Below are 17,751 nucleotides of genomic sequence, written 5' to 3' on the forward strand. Positions count from 1 at the left end.
ACAGATTTTTTTTTATAAAGCATATTGATCGTGAATCCAATTGAACTTTATTATACCAAGTATTTCACAATAATGTTGAAACTTTGATTTATAGAATGTGCAAACATTGTTAGAATAGCAGTCCTGCAGCTGACTTGGATGCCACCAAAAAGGCACACAGGCACAAAAGGACAGAAGCATTTGATGTATGTGAAATCAAGAGATTCAGGGCTGCTACCTGGGACTGTTCCTGCTAGAATGACTGTCTATGCTTTGGACTGTATATTGAGCTTTTGGGCAGCTGCTATACGAATTCCTCTAGCAACTCCAAGGGTCCCTTAACACATATAATAATGTGTTATAATAATGACAAAACCAATTCATTATATGTATGCTGTATTACTAACAATCTATGATTTACTGGTGTTTGTTAAAGCACTTTGTATGTAATTATTGCCCTTAATCCTGATGGGCAGCGGCAGTCTTTGATCTTTGCTGCTGGAGTAGATATCCAGGTGGTAGAGTATTTCCTTGGCTGTGATCACCTCATTTATAGGGCAACAATGAGTTGTCACTTGTGGGAACCATGGGTGGTCTGCTAGATTCAAATCTACTTTGTATACCTTCCAAGGGGATTGAAAAGGCTATTTCATGGCAAAAGTGACTAACTCAAGGGTGAACGCTAAGGAGTCAGTATCTCAAGATGCATGATGAAGGAAGCTCTTGTTAAGATAAGATGAGGTATATGAGGTACTAAAAATAATCTTAGTTTGTAACTCTCTTCCTCCAGTGACTTTCCAGCATGCTTAGAATAAAATGCAAATTCCTTATCTTGGTTTACAAAACTAAACATGATCTCCTCTCATTTACCATTCTTTTCTGTTTGCTATTTTTTTCCTCAGATAATGCCAAGCTTTCTTGCCTCTGTCTGGAATGCTCCCCTCTTTCCAGCTCCATTCTTCACATGGCTAGGGCTAGCTCCTTTTCATTTAGATGGTTGCTTAAAAGTACTTCCTTAGAGACTTTCCTTGTTACCAAGTCATATTCTGCCTCCTTAGCCTGTTTCTCCTCGCAAAGGTTTTTCTTTAACTAGGATGTTATCTTTTAGAGAGCCAGGACCTTTTCTGTACTGTAAACTGCTCTATCTACAGTTTAGAGCAATATCTGATACATGGTAGGCATTCGAATATTTGTTGATCAAGTTTGTTGATTTACTTTTTAATTGACCTCAGAGTTCTGGGACTACTGATACTGACAGTGGGGGTCTACTGATAGGAATTTGGGTGGATGGTGTGGTGAAGTCCTATATAATACAAAGGTTATGGGTGAATGAAATTAGTAAATATTTTAGAGTAAAACTGCTTCTCTGAGTAAAAGTGATAGTATTCTGTTTAACCTTGATGAAATTAATTTGAAGGATAAACTAACATCTCAAACATTGAATATTTTCCCTTTTCTTTTACTTAGTCATTTCAGCAAAACTTAAAGAAAATAAAAAGAATTGGTTTGGACCGAGTCCTTATGTGGAAGTCACAGTAGATGGACAGTCAAAGAAGACAGAAAAATGCAACAATACAAGTAGTCCCAAATGGAAGCAACCCCTTACACTGTAGGTTTGAAAGTATTTTCTACCATATATTTTGTTTAGTAGGTGAGCAGAAGTGCAGCTTTGAAAAAGTTTCTAACTTGTTTTCTTTGCTCCTCCTTTGTCTCATCTTTTTTTTTTTTTTTTTTTTTCCTTTTCGTTGGTTCCTAGGACTCCTTCCTCTACCATTTTGTTTTTCTTTAGATAGTTCTGTTTTTCCAGTCTTCTTCTTTTTTTCCACTTTCTCCAGTTTAGTTGGTGATGGTAACACTGTTGCCCCTGAACAACAGCTGAGAGAGCCCATGGTCATGGGTCTAGAAAGATTCTTAGCAGCTTTTTCCTTAACCTAGGATTGAAATAGAGGGCTACGAGTAGCTTACTTTTTTAAATTTAATTTTTAAAAATAGGTTTTTTTATTTTTGTTTTTTTAATTACAATGTCCACATAGACTACACAGGCTTTTTTTTCCTTTTTAACAAAAATTATTCTATACATTTTATTCTACATCTCTGTTTTTATATTTAACATCCATAATAGGTTATCTTTCTAGCTGAGTACATACAGGTCCAACATCACTTATATAGCTACATAATATTCCTTAATATGGATGGACTATCATTTATTTTACTAGTTCTTTTGTTTACTATTTACTGTTGATCAGTTGGTTTCTCATGTTGCACTATTAGTGTTGCAACATGCATCCATGTGCATGTGTCTCTATGTTGGTGTTTTTATCTGTAGCATGAATTCATAGAAGTAGGATATAGCTCAATTTTGACACTTATTGACAAAGCCCCAAATGTTGCTATTGAACACTCATTGAAGGGAATTATAGATTAATTTTAATTTTTTTATTAAAATGAAAGAAAAAGTATGATTTATCAATAAATGAGTTTTAAAATAATTTAGCATATTTGTTTTGGGGACTAAATGTATATTAAAACGTTAGTTCAAAACATAACTGGTTGTTACCACATCAAATATAGACAAATTGCTTTCATGACCTAACATTGGAATTCTTGCATTTTTTTCCTTAGAGAAATAAACCAGTGGCTCAAAAAAGTTTTATTTCTAAGTGGTGAGGTGCGACATTTGAAACTATAAGCTCTTCTCTTCACATGATACATGCATATGAGGATAGTATTTATTTCTAATAAATGGCAAAACAAATTGGATATACCTATATTATTCTTTAACATGGATTTTTGAAGTTGTAGGGCATCTTGATATGCTTTATGATGATTTTGAGCAAATGAGTGAAATTTAAGAATTTACTGAGGATCATGTTGAGGCCTATTTGCAGAAATATCATTCTAATGCTCCTCATCTATATTTATTTTAACATTAATGTTTCTTAGATTTTGTTTTTAGTTAGTGGCCCATTGGAGATTGAATCTAAATTAAACAATATATGAGTAAAAAATTTTAAAAAGCCAGTGAAATCTATAAAAGGTCACAGCCTCTATAATGACCAGAGATGTTCACCATCTACTTTCTGCCAGCTGCTGTTTCTGCTCACTAGATGTGCACTTTGAGATTCTTAAGCTAATAATGACATGGACTCCGTACTGGTTTAAAAGTTAAGAAAAAAGAAACTCTTTTTGTAGCCTCATATAGTAGTGCTGTTGTTGAGCCCAGATGTTTGGGGGAAACACACAGCTCAAGTTCTTCTCCTGAATTTTTAAGTTGCAGCAGATTGGCCTGCAGTTTTAACACGGCTTCCATAGTTACATATCAGGCTTTCCAGATTTCTCTCTAGAACTGAACTGAAATAATTCAGATAAGAACATCTTTGACAGTATACTTTATCCTCTCTCAAATTAAAATTAAATTTATCAACTCTTATTCCATCCACATTATGATTTCCCAGAGGACTAATAGAGAAATATTTTGTTAATATAATATATACTATATGTTCTCCTGAAAGTAACATCTTAGAATTTTGAAAAGAAGAAAGTGAACAGATTCTATCACCTCCCCCCCCAAAAGAAGCAGTGTTAAAGTGAAAATTTTTTAGTTTGTTTAAACTACCTGTCAACGTTAAAATGGTGGTGGAGTTATGATGGTGGTAATAGGCATAGGTAGATTTCTAGGGAGGAAAGCACTTATTTGTCCCCGAAAATTTGATCACATTTTAGAGAAAATGAGGTATAGAGAAATTCAAATATTTCTAGAATTTGTCTTGATAACATTGAACCATTGGACTTTGGTAGATTATATAGTGTTCCTGTTTTTTTAATTGATGACTCTAAAATAGTTTTTATACAGTTTATTGCAAATGACTGTTCAAACATGTGACATTCAAATATGTTTTTCATAAGATTATAGAATATAGGCAATATTGGTTGTACATTAAACTGTAAGGGATGCAGTGAGAAGATTTTAGACATTAAAACCTATTATAATTTATTTAGGATCCCATTGTAATATTTAATGAAAATAATATTTTTTTTACTTTTCTTCACCTTTAGTATCGTCACCCCTGTGAGTAAATTACATTTTCGTGTGTGGAGTCACCAGACGCTGAAATCTGACGTTTTGTTGGGAACTGCTGCATTAGATATCTATGAAACATTAAAGTCAAACAATATGAAACGTATGTATGTAAAAATAATAGAAATTATGCTCAGCTGTTTGTTTTTCTGGAAGAAATTCATATGCCAAACATGCAGAATGACTGTGTTCACTATTTAAGTTTACTTGGTTATAATATTACCAGAGAGAAGAATCTTGAACTATTTAAAGCATTCCAAGTAACCTTGGTTTGGCCATTTGTTTTGGATCCAATATTTTAAATAAATATTTATTTAGTAAATAGATATTTATTAAAATACTATGTACTCAATTACAGAGAACTAAAAAACATAGAGCAGAAATGAAGGAAAAACGTAATTCCACTTCAGAGAGACAAATATGGTTAATATTTTGACAGATTTCCTTTTTAGATGCTTATTTTTTTGATTTTCTCATTTTAGATAATTGTGGTTTTATTTATATGTATATAGATATATAAAAACTTGAAACGTGCTTGTTTTTATTGATATATCATGATTTTAAAACATAGAGGTTTTCTACCCCTTAACTATCTAAAACATACTTCTAAGAATTTTCTCATCTAGGATTTAGGAGATATAATCCATTCTTAAGTTATATGCTGTCACTCAATATACTTCAGACGTACATTGCTGAATAATCTTGGTTGCCCTGCTGGCTCATTTTATACAAGGATAGAATTAATATAATAAATGAGATAATTGAGCTATTTAGTATTTTATATTATGGATATTAAGCATTAGCAAATTTTGTTCTATTTTCTGAATGTTTTGGTTTTCAAAGGCCTGAAACCTTGGATACAACAATTTATGTACATATAAATGGAAATTTTTTCTGACATTGTTTTTAAGAGTTGAGATAACTTAAAGAAAAAAAGTGACTATTTTGTTCTGTAATTTTATTCTCTTTCAGTTGAGGAAGTAGTTGTGACTTTACAGCTTGTAGGTGACAAAGAGCCGACAGAGACAATTGGAGACTTGTCAGTTTGTCTTGATGGGCTGCAGTTAGAGTCTGAAGTTGTTACCAATGGTGAAACTACGTGTTCAGAAAGTAAGTAATCACTTTTTGTATAAGGTCTTTAATGATCCTTCTTATATTAGCCACTGTAGTATGCTGTGTGTAATTATTGCTATTCTTATTCACATTAAATTATTTTATTTCCTTTTTAAAAAGAGTCATTAATCATTTTAAACATTTTCCTTTTAGTGCATTGTTTATATGAATAAAACATTTTTCTATAGGTTGAAAAGCTAGCCAAATAAAAGTTGAATCACAGTGGGCCCTATGAGTAATGAATTGATATATAAAGTATTTATTCTGTAGGCCAATGATAGCAGTTAATATGACATATATGATGTCACTCCCTGACTAGTGCCAAAGGCAGACAGTTTGTCTACAGCAGTGTCCAGTTGAGTTTAAATTTGACTCAAAATCCTTAGTACTGTACCAGACAGCCAATACAAGCTGAAATCCATTTGTCATTCCTCTTGTTTCTGTAGGCTACATTTATAGAGATGTCTTTGTGTTACAATAGTGACAAAACCAATTCATTATATGTATGCTGTATATCTTCCAATTTATGATTTATTAGTGTTTGTTAAAGGGAATAAAAATGAGCTGTGATTAAGAGAAGTTTGGTGGCACCTTAGTTAGTGCTTGCACAGCTAGCATGCTTAATAAAACTACTTCTCAATGGATTCCATTTAGATATTTCCATTACTTACCAATGTGCTAAGTGTATTTTCACTTGAAACATAGATTTTAGAGGCCCCAAGAGAAAGAGCAGATTAATGGTTTCCTTGATTAGTCTCACAAAGATCTTTTGTTTACTTAGAAACTGTGTTATGAAACATTTCACAGTTGTCAGGTGCTATTATTCTTCTGTTTCTACTTTCGAAGACTTCCTACTTCCTGCTTAACTTATGACCTTTTCTAATAGCAGAACCTTCAAAATAGTCCTGCTGTATCTTCCAGATGGGTTCTTTGGGGTTAATGAGAGTAGAGAGAAATTTCTGAAATAGTTGTACTGCTTCAGAGTCGACACGTTCCTTTTAATTGACTACAAACTCTATAATAGTTACATTTTTCTACAAATTGGAATTCTGGAAGATAAGATGCAACTTAAATTACATTGTTAAACTGCTCTACACCTCAGTATTTATAGCTTCCTAAGTTTTTTCCGCTATAAATTGAAACTCTTACTAATGCAGAATATTTAATAACTAACAAAAGTAAAGCATGTCAGTCTTCATATTTCAGCGTAGGATCTGAACTGCATTTTTATACTTCTGACTTTACTGTTTATTTCCTATAGAAGTGGATATTTCTGTGTCACCAGTTTTCTGCTCAAGTAGGACAATAATTGACAAAATTAAACTTGATTCTTTGAAGAAAAGAGGGGTTTTAACCGGGAAGTCACAGTAGATTTTAGCGTTGGAGTTGCCAGATACAATAGCTGCCACTTTTTGAATGCCTGCCATGTGCCAGGCACTATGTTAGTGTATTTACATAGATACTCATTCAACCATCACAACTCTGTAAGGTTACTTGCATTTTGCCTATAAGTGAGGCTCTAAGAGTTTAAATAGTGTGTCCAATATCACACCAACTTAGTATGATGTAGAGTCAAGATTGAAACACAAATGTTTGTTGATATTTCTTTTCCTTTCCCATACACTATTGGTTTCACACTTCAAAACCTAGGAATTTTAGATCAAATCATGAATTGTGTAAGCAAACAAAGAAAACCCAGTTCAGCCCACAGGCATGTGCAGTGGGAACTACACTTGTATTGTTCTTTGACTGGTTCCGTTTCTCTAACTTTAACTACAAGCCAGAAGTGAAAATTAGAGTTTAACACTAAAATTGAATTTCTAGTACATGGGCATTGTTTGGTTGAATAAGAAGAAGGGCGGGGGCGGGGGAGGAGGACGAGGGGCTGTGGCGGTTGGGGGATTGGTTGGTAGGTATTGCTGTTGCTTTGTAGTCTGATATTTTTCTTTCTTTCTTTTTTATTTTTAAGATTTTGTTTTTCCTTTTTCTCCCCAAAGCCCCCTGGTACCTAGTTGTGTATTTTTAGTTGTGGGTCTGTCTAGTTGTGGCATGTGGGATGCCGCCTCAGCATGGCCTGACAAGCGGTGCCATGTCCCCGCCCAGGATTCAAACCGGCGAAACCCTGGGCCACCAAAGCGGAGTGTGTGAACTTAACCACTTGGCCACGGGGCCAGCCCCTAATATTTTTCTAATCTTAACAGGGTTTTTTTCCCTGAGCATGTTCAGTTACAAGTTTTTGTGGAAGAACACATAGGATGGTTCTTTATAAGAAACCTGTTCTTATACACTGTATTATTTTTGGTTAATTTTTAAATAATGTTTATAAAAAGAAATCACTGTCTGAATTTTGATATTAAAGGTTACCAAATAAAGCTTGCTATTTATTTAGATATACTGTGAAGACTGGATTTTCCTGATGAGAGAACATTATCCCTTTTAGTACTTATACATTTTTGGTTCATTCTTTTTGGTGGATGAATTTTCTAAAAATGGCAGTTATATAAGTAAACCTTTTTCCAGTGAAACAGAATTTACTCGGCATGTTTGTTTGTTCTTCCCACTTTTCGTCAAGCTTTATTTAAAAACGAGAGCTTTATATCTCTACCCCACCTCCCCACCCTTGCCTCACTCAGGGAACAAGTTTAATATCCCACTGAGAGTCTCAGTTTTAACTTTTTTTGATACTCCTTATTTCTCGGATACTCTCTTTCTTTCTTTCTTTTTTTTTTTTTTTTTGAGGAAGATTAGCCCTGAGCTAACATCTGCTGCCAATCCTCCTCTTTTTGCTGAGGAAGACTGGCCCTGAGTTAACATCTATGCCCATCTTCCTCTACTTTATACGTGGGATGCCTACCACAGCATGGCTTGCCAAGCAGTGCCATGTCTGCACCCAGGATCTGAACCAGTGAACCCCGGGCCACCAAAGTAGAATGTGTGCACTTAACCACTGCGCCACCGGGCCAGCCCCTCAGATACTCGTTCTTATTTCTCTGGTTTAGAAAGTAACTACTTAATTTGCCCTGGTGTTTTCCTCTACTTAAGTACATAGTTAATCTGCTTTTATAAGTCTCTGAGAAGAGGCCTTTATTTTAATTTGCTAGTTTGGTAGAGGTTATTGTAGCCCTCAGATTAACTCAACAAATTGAGTGTGGGCAGTTGTTCCTATCTGCAAGAACTTCCCCTTCATCTATTTTTACTTGTTGGGCAGGTGGTAGTGGTGGATTGTTAGTTTTTACAGCTGTCTTCCCAAATATGACATCCAACAAGAAACAACAAAAAGTATTATTGTCGAAGACATTAGTTTTCCTTAAGAGAAATAAAAATCTATTTTACTTTTAAATTCATGATTATAAAATAGGAACGTATTCTTGTAAAGATCTTTGTTCTTTACCGTGTATACTCTGGAGATGTGTTTAAAATTAATTTAAGGATAGTTTTTTGCATATGTGACCTCTGGTTTTTATTTGTATGTTCCATTTCATTTTGATTTTATCTCATTCTTGCTTGCATTAGACTCTAGTTTTTGTAATTCTTTTTAATTTTAGGGTAAATAACCGTTTTCATATGTGAACATATCTATAATGTTTCTTGTCAGTATAATAAATTCTAAGCAATTAGCGTAGTTGTTTTGCTTTACCAAATATTATGTGAAATTACTAGATTCAACTGGGTCTGGGTACCAACTAATTATTTTATAGAGAGAAACTGCTGTAATGGTATTCTTTAAAATTTGAATTATATTTGAACATTTTTTATGTAATGTAATGTACTTTCCAAAAAAAGCCACCAAAACTCCCTTTCCACACTTTTTTTGTCTTAGTTTACCAGTGCTACTTTAAAAATGGAAGTATTAAGGCTATAGTACGGTTATTGCTGATTTCAACTAAAACTTTACTGTATTCTTTTATTTTTAGCATTTACAAAGCATTTTGGTTCATATTTTCATATATATAATATATGTAACATATATTCTCATATTTAATATGTGTAAGATATAAACCAGCATAATAGAATTAGTACCCTTGAACCACCACACAGCTTTAAGAATTAGAAATTAACGATATCATTGTGTCTCCCTGTATATTCTTCCCTATGTCATTCCTTATCTTTCCCCTAGAGATAATCAGTGTTCTGAATTTTGAATTTATCATTTCCTTGCTTTAAAAAAAATTTTATCACATATGCATGTATCCCTAAACAGTGTATTACTTGTGCTTTTTCTTGAGCTCTATGGAAATGTCGATATTGCCTTTTAAGATTTATCCATATTATTGTATCTAACTCATTTATTTTCACTGCTGTATAATAATCTGTTGGGTGAATGTACCACAGTTTATCCATTTTTATGTCAAAGGATATTTGGATTGTTTCCAGTTTTTTGCCTTTATGAACATACAGTGATACATTGAACATTTTTGCATTTATGTATTTATATGTCTCATCATACACAGGTTGAAGGGTCTATGTAGGATCTATACTTGGGAGTGGAATTGCTGGAATATAATGATATATACATTTTCTTCTTTACAACATTCATTGTTTCTTCAAACATGCCCCATTTTTGTGCTTCTTTCGATTGGGGTGGAATTTACATCACATACAATTAACTTCATAAAGTGTACAATTCAGTGGCATTTAGTATATTCCCAGTGCTGTGTATCCACTACCTCTCTAGTTTCCAGAGTTTTTCATCACCCCAGAAAAACACAGCATTGCCCATTAAGTAATCATTTTGCATTCCCTCCTCCCTGTAACCACTAATCTGCTTTCTGTCTCTATGGATTTACCTATTCAGATATATCCATAAAAAAGGAATTGTACAGTGTGTGACCTTTTGTGTATGGATTCTCTTACTTAGCATATTGTTTTTGAGGTTTATCCAAGTTGAAACATGTATGAGTACTTCCATTCCACAATTTGTTCATCCTTTCATCCACTGATGGGCATTGGCTCATTTCCACCTTTTGGCTATTAATGAATTATAAATAATGCTGTTATAGACTTTTGTGTACAAGTTTCTTTGTATACATTCTTCATTTCTCTTTGGTATATACCTAGGAGTGGAATTGCTGATGCTTATTTTTGATAGTTTCTCCTTTCTTGCTTGTTAATTTTCTTTTGATACATAGTTTTTTACGTTCTCCATTTGAAAATTCTAGTATCAGAAATCTTTGGGAATATAAATGTTTTATGTCTGTCCTTCATTGAGGATTGTTTTCTTAATGTGTTTGCTGCTCTTTGATTGCCTGTTTATATTGATCTTAGTCTGTGGGAATCGTAGGGGCCTAAAATGGGGATTCTTTGCTCCAGAGAAAATTTCTTTTGCTAAGGTGTGCCACATACCTGGGAACACTTTAGCACCTTTCTAGGATACCCAGCCTAATGTGACTGTCTGATTCAGCCCCCTCACCATGCTGCTAACCCAAGCCTTTGTTTCTGATCCATCTCATAGCTGATAATAGCCCTCAGTGCATCCCTTTCAAATTTGCTTACTGCACTCAGTTCCTGTTCTAGTATCAGTTCAGTTGTTTGTTTTGCTTTTGAGATTGCTAGGCACCCATAGGAACAATGTGTTAAATTGCTTCATCTAAGAGCTAGTTATTTTCTGGGCAGGAGGGCCCCTTTGAGTAGCCCCTGTTGTCTGTTGAAGAAATTTTTTGTGGATCTTCTTCCAAAGCATCCTGTGAGTAAATAAAACGAGTTCATTTAGAAATCTGATCAGTTTTTCTTAAGGCCATTGGATTGGGAATACTTTTAAAGAGCAATACATTTGTAAAAAGTAAACTTCAAGTACAACCATTGTTCTCCTTTTGGATATTCATTGTGTAAGTGTTTTAAGTGCTGGATCTTTTTTTTTTAAACTTTTCTCTGGTTGAAAGCACAGAATTAGATGTAAATAATTTATAAATTTCATAGTTATCGCTTCACTGTGTATTGAAGTGAAATAAAAGATTGAATGAAAGTTGCCCTGGTTTGAACTTTGCTGATGAGATGTAAACTTTTAGAAATAATGATAGCTATTATTTTATGGAGTGCTTATATGTGCTGGGCACTATTCTAAGTGTTTATATGTTTAATTCTCACATCTGTTCTATTAAGTAGGTATCATTGTTGTCCTCATTTTATACATGCGGTAAAAGGCATGGGAAAGTGTACTTTTCTAAGGTCACAAAGTTGGTACGTGATGAGGCTAGGATACAGACCCAGGAAGTCTGGCCTCAGAGTCGATGTGATTAAATACTAACTATGCTTCACTGTAGTAAATGAGAAAGTTTAGAAGTAGCAGTATTGGTAGATTTAAATAGATTACTCCAAACAGTTCTCTTAATTTTTGAGAAGAGTGGGATAATAATTGACTGATTTTAGTAACTTATGCTGGATATTTTGGTTTGGTTTTCTAATTTAATTTGTCTCATCAGCTATTTGGGGGAATATATTCCATATAAAAATAATTCTTATAAAACTGAAATGTGCCTTTTTCAACCAAAAATGTGTTTCATTGTACCATGTTTCTTAAAACCATTTTTAACAGCTTTATTGAGGTGTATTTTATATTTCATAAAGTTCACCCATTTCAAGTATGTGATTTAATGATTTTTAATAATTTAACTGAATGATCCAACCATCACTGTAAATTGGGTTTAGAAGATTTTTATCCCCCCAATAAGATTCCTCTTGCCCATTTATAGGAAATCCTGTTCCTACCTCCAGCTCCAAGCAAGTACTAACCTATTTTCTGTCTCTAAAAATTGTCTCTTCTGGACATTATATATAAATTGAATCATACAATATGTGGTCTTTCGTGTCAGGCTTCTTTCACTTAGGATAATTTTTTTCAAGTTCATCCATGACATAGCATGTTTCAATAGTTCCTTTTATTACTGAATAATTTTCTATTGCATAGATATACTACATTTTATCTATCTTTTCCCCCAAAGTATATTTTTTAATGTAGTATTTCTAGACTAGATGAAATATTTGCCAACCTTGCAAAGTATGATATAGTGGTGACTCAGCATCTTTTTAATGAACTAATCCATTAATTATGCTTTGGAGTAATATAGTGGTGATTTCACTGTTTGAAACTATGACTGTATTCATGGACTATTGTTCCTTAACTAAATGACCTAGAATATTAAATTTGAGTTCTTATTTCTGCATTTTATAGTTTTTCCTTCTCTACTGTTTTTGCTCCAATCACTGCCTACCTTTAGCAGCCTCTCTCTAATGCTTTTATCGTACATAAGCCCTTACTGAATCCTAGGGATATCTCCCATGAATAAAAGTTGAAGAAATTGTGAATGTTGCGGCGTTCGTTTTGTCCACTTTGAGACCCATTTGTGCCTTTCCTATTCTTGAAGCTGTTTTCCAGGCCCTTGCGTAAGAGAGATGTTACAGGATTTTCTGTTTTCAGAATCTGTTTTATTCATCATCCTGCTGGTGATCAGCACTTTTTTTGTGAGGTATTTAGAATACAAAAGATAGCTAAAATAATAGATTTGAGTTAGAATCAAGCAAACATATATTTCAAAAAAGGCAGAAGTAGCACGAGTAATATACCTTGACTAATTAACATCTCACACAATTTTGGTAAAACTTTTCTTACTTCAATCATATGAACATTTATCACATTTTCTTTTTAAATGACGTGTTGAAATTTATGTTTTAGTGTCTTCTCTACTGGAAGATTTAATAAAAGGCTTTGCTTACATAACATATTTATGAAAAAAGTGAAAACCAGTTTTTAAAACTCATTTTCTGACTAAACTTTATTGACGTTAAAGGTGCTTCACAGAATGATGATAGCTCCAGACTCAAGGACGAAACAAGGTAAGAGTTCACTTATTGCTTACTGTAGAATGCAGAAAGAGACGAAGGAGAATGAATAAAGATTCATTTTAGTCAAAACTTCAAGTTCAGATTGATATAAAAATACATGAGTGTCGAAAAAAAATTCAGGCTCAAGGTAAGAAAGGAAATATTTATGAAAGATTCAAGACTCAGCTTATCTGACTGCAGTTCTCTGGAGTAGGCCAGGGATACCCACATCACTAATACTTCCTTCATCTTGGAGTAAGTGAATATATTGGCACTTTTCCAAAGGGAGAAAGTTCAGAATCCTAGGGCCATCACTGGGCTGTTAAATTTCTTTTCTAGGAAAGCTGGAATATAAGCTTTGGGTATATGTGAAGGTCCTCACTAGCTATGGTATCTTCTGGGCCTTCAGAGAAGGGGCAGAGATTTGTACCAGCTGTTGGCTCTTAGCTTAGATTTAGCACTTTAATTCAGCACTATCAGCCTTTAGGTTTAGGGCCTGAAAAGTGTTGAACACCTTGGGTTGTGTTAAGTGACTTAACAAACTTTAAGTGTATATTGGTTATCCTAGAAACTGGTAATGGGAGATAAAATTAGGAAAGGAGATGACCCTTGTCTTAAAGCAGTAAGGGACAAGTCTTAAATAGAGAATTAAAAAATCACACTAGATTCTTTTTTTTCCCAAATTGGGTAAGCAGTGGGTAGGAAGAAGATGAACCATGGAAGGAGTAGTCAGAGGAGGAAAACAAGAACCAAAAAGCAGTGGCACAGAACATAAGGGAAAATATTCAGAAAGATGGGGTATTTTAGTGTCAGATGCTGTAGGGGAGGATAGTGGAGCAAGTAGAACAAAATGTCGATCATTGGTGAAGCTGAGTTGATAGGTCCATGGGAGTTTGTTGTACTAGTCTATCTACTTTTGTGATGCATGGAAAATTTAATAATAAAAACTTAAAAACAAAGGACAACTCAAGACATTTAAGAAAATCAAAGTTTATAAAACTGCTCTATTTTACCTAATAGAGATCTACCTTCACAGAATCACTCCTGTGACAAAAAAATCTTTTATACTAATCTCATAAGAGGTAGACTATTAAAGAGTAGTAACTTCTTGCCCAGAGAACAATACCTACTTTTATTTCTCACTGTGATTAAAAAGCAATAGAAAAATTTTGGTCTTTTTGATTTTTTTTTGCGTGTGTGTGCTTTGGTGAGGAACATTCACCCTAAGCTAACATCTGTTGCCAATCCTCCTCTTTTTGCTTGAGGAAGATTGTCCCTGAGCTAACATCTGTGCCAGTCTTCCTCTGTTTTGTATGTGGGATGCCCCCACAGCATGGCTTGGTGAGCAGTGTGTAGTTCCACACCCAGGACCCAAACCTGCAATCCTGGCTGCTGAAGCGGAGCACATGTACTTAACCACTACACCACCCTGGCTGGCCCCAGAAAAATTTTTTAAGATTTCATAAATATCTCCGTAGACAACTTATGCCTCTTGTGCCTCTTTTTAGTTCTACATATAATAGAAGATTCTTTGAATTCCTGAAATTTCCTCCATTAAAATGTCTTAATATTTCAGTTTGCTTTGGTCAGTTAACTCCTCTTTTGAGTAATTAACCCAAGTGTTTTCATTGACAAGTGAGAATGTAATCAAATTTTGTATGTCCATTGAAAGCTTCTGTTATGCCACTCTCTTGTTTCTCTTTTGCAAATCTCTTTCTTACAATACTTTTATGAAACCACTCTAGACAACTATAAATTTCTTGCAAAGGCATTTCCAGAGCCTTAGCTTCATGCCAATTATTAAATCAATGCTTTACATGTTCCCAAATGAATCTTTGTCCTTAATAATCTGAGGAACAGTGTCTTCCAGGTTTCTGAGACTGCCAGACTAATCTTTGACCATGTCTTTTGTGTTCAGCATGAATTCCTTTGCATTAGCTTTTATTCCAGAGAGCATGCCTGTGTGATGATGGGTTTGAAATGCATTTTGTAGACTGCCAAATGCTGTTTAAATGTTACTACACAAAATCATGGCCATGACTGGCTTTTCCCCTTTGCTTTTATTTGCAGACTTCATAACTATAAGACTAAAAAGCAGGGCAACATATATCTAGTGAACAAAGTCTTCGGTTCCTTACCAGTTACCGTTTAAAAAGTTTACTAAATAGCTTTAGATTATTTTGCCTTGTCCTAATTCAAGCACTATGTGTATTATAAATGTAGCTTGCTTGTCTCCTTTCCACCATAGCATGTCTGGATGTTTAATGTTTCTCAGTGTTGTCTTTGTCATTTTTATGAAGTACCAAGATGATTGGTGCCTGGTGTTCAAGATTTTGTTGTTACATGTGCCTTTTTGACTGCTACTCTTTGATTTGTATATTTCTTATGGCCTTATTGTATTAGCATCTCAGTTCTCAAGGTTCTTTATCCTGTCCATAAGCATCTGAGTTTATGTATACGTCAGATATATATGTGTGGTGAGATAAGCAGAGGTTTGCAAGATTGTGGAAAAAAACCATAATAGCACATAATTAGCTAATTGCTTCTCAAAGATAATGGTGGTGGTGGGTTCACACTGACAATTCTGTATAGTGTATAGGTTTCCATATTGGTTTTTAAAAACCATTTCGGGTTTTAACTTCACACCCACTTATTAAAGGAACTAAAACAAATCACCAATGTTATTTTAGTACTATGGCCATGTTTCTCAAACTTCAGAGTATGTTAGAATCACCCGGAGAGCTTTTTAAACTACAGATTGCTGAGTCTCATCTCCAGTTCCCAATTTGTTAGGTCTAGGGTAGGGCCCAAGATGTGCATTTCTCAGAAGTTTCCAGGTTATGCTGATGCTGCTAGACCAGGCCCTACACTTTGAGAACTACTATGGTTAGACATATAGCTATTTCTTAGATTACAATGAACTATGGGTTTTTCAGTTACATAACAAAGGCTATTTCTTGAAAATCCAGGCTTGCAGAATTTTCCAGAAATGTCACTCCATCTTAATATACTTTTTTACTTCAGAGCTAGTTTGAATCTTGTTTCTTTTTGGACTGTTTTTATTTTTGTTTACTATTAGAAGATAAAGTATTATTTAAAAAAATGTAAATCAGGGTATAAAATGTATAAAATCTTCATGGAAGAAATAGCATTTGACCTAAGAACACAAAGCATGGTTATAATTTGGATATGCATGTCTTGGTGAAATTGCAGAGAGGAAGGAGTTCTAGGGGAAAGGAAGAAAAACAGTCATGGAGGTGGGAGATAACACAGTGTTTTATCAGAAATCTTCAATCATAGTGTTTGGCTGAAAATAGAGTAATTGAAAGGGAGAAATGATAGGAGGTGAATTTGAGAGTAGAATCAATTAATATTTATTGCCTGTTACAATATGTCAGGCAGTATTGATAAGCATGATTCCTCTTATTTCAGTTAATCCATAAACATTTCTTTGAGGTAGGTAGGTATCATTTTTTACAGGTCATGAGAAAACTGAGTCTCAGAAAGAGAAAGTTTCCTGAGTTAATAGTGTGCATGGCACAGTTGAACCTGGGACAGCCTTACCTTTAGAGCCTGAGTTCGTAATTATGCTTTACTGCTGCTGAAAGTGGAATTTTTTTTCATGTAAGTGCTTAGCCCTCAATAAAAGTTATTTTTAGTATTACAGAGGTTGGGGCCAGATGGAGATTTTGGTTTGCAAGTAAGTATAGGCTTGTAGAATCTTTTTCTGTGGAGAGGAATGTCCCTAAAAATATTTGCATAAGGCATCAGTATGATCAGAACTCCATAGGAAAAATTACGTTGTTTGATAGTTGTGTATAGTTTGGATTATGTGGTGGTGAGTGAAAGTGAGAAGACCTATTAGGAATTTGTTACGGTAATCCACTGAGAGATAATGAGGGTTAGAACTGGAGCAGTGGTGATAGAAAAGTATAGAAAGAATGTGGAAGTGAAATCAGTAGGACTTGGGTATTGAGTGTCAAGCAGCACAGGAGAGAAAAAAAGTCAAATTGTCTGGGAGAATAGCAGTATCTCCTACAGAACCAGAACGTAGGAGGAAGAGTAGCCTTAGTATTGGAGAGTTATTCTAGATCTCCTACGTTTAGATGATAGTTTGGTACCAGAGAATGGGAATGAGGCAAAGATTAAAGAGTCTGATTTGGGAATCATTTTAGAGATGATCTTTGAAATCATGGAATTTGAGACTCTAGGGGAAAATATATGGAAAAGGAAAGGGAAGACAAGAACAGAAACAAAGGGACCTACAATTTAGTGAATGGGAGGAAGAGGACAAACCAAAGAAAGGATGGTTAGAAGTGACAGTACAAGATTAGAATAGTGGTGTCACAGAAGTTGAGAGAAAAATGTTTTTAAAAGATGGAGTATTTACCACTGTCAAATACTGCAGAAAAGAGTGAGATCTCAGAGTAATCAAGCCAGGTAAAACCGGCTGTGTGGAAAATGAAAAACCAGGTTAGAGCTTCAGCTCAGCCCAAGATCAGAGTAGATTCCAGGTTGATTTTAAAATTGATTTCAGGGGCTGGCTCCATGGCCGAGTGGTTAAGTTCTCGCACTCCACTGCGGCGGCCCAGGGTTCGGATCCTGGGCACGGACATGGCACCACTCGTCAGGCCATGTTGAGGCGGTGTCCCACATCCCCCAACTAGAAGGACCTGCAACTAAGATATACAACTATGTACAGGGGGAGTTTGGGGAGATAAAGCAGGAAAAAAAGAAAAAGATTGAGAACAGTTGTTAGCCCA

At 34.6% G+C, this 17,751-nt stretch overlaps 1 protein-coding gene across 10 annotated transcripts in view; it reads left to right on the forward strand.

The window, feature by feature from the left end:
* The window catches only part of ITCH (itchy E3 ubiquitin protein ligase), a 122,977-nt gene that overhangs the window by 51,939 nt on the left and 53,287 nt on the right, over positions 1–17,751 (forward strand). For all 10 annotated transcript variants that reach the window (XM_014831479.3, XM_014831480.3, XM_014831482.3 and 7 more), the window contains 4 exons: positions 1,447–1,588; positions 4,036–4,160; positions 5,030–5,167; positions 12,955–13,000. In XM_014831479.3, the coding sequence (XP_014686965.1) occupies positions 1,447–1,588; positions 4,036–4,160; positions 5,030–5,167; positions 12,955–13,000 (451 nt within the window). The remainder of the gene's footprint in view (positions 1–1,446; positions 1,589–4,035; positions 4,161–5,029; positions 5,168–12,954; positions 13,001–17,751) is intronic.

Source organism: Equus asinus, chromosome 15 (assembly GCF_041296235.1).
Source record: "Equus asinus isolate D_3611 breed Donkey chromosome 15, EquAss-T2T_v2, whole genome shotgun sequence".
Classification (NCBI taxonomy): Eukaryota; Metazoa; Chordata; class Mammalia; order Perissodactyla; family Equidae; genus Equus; species Equus asinus.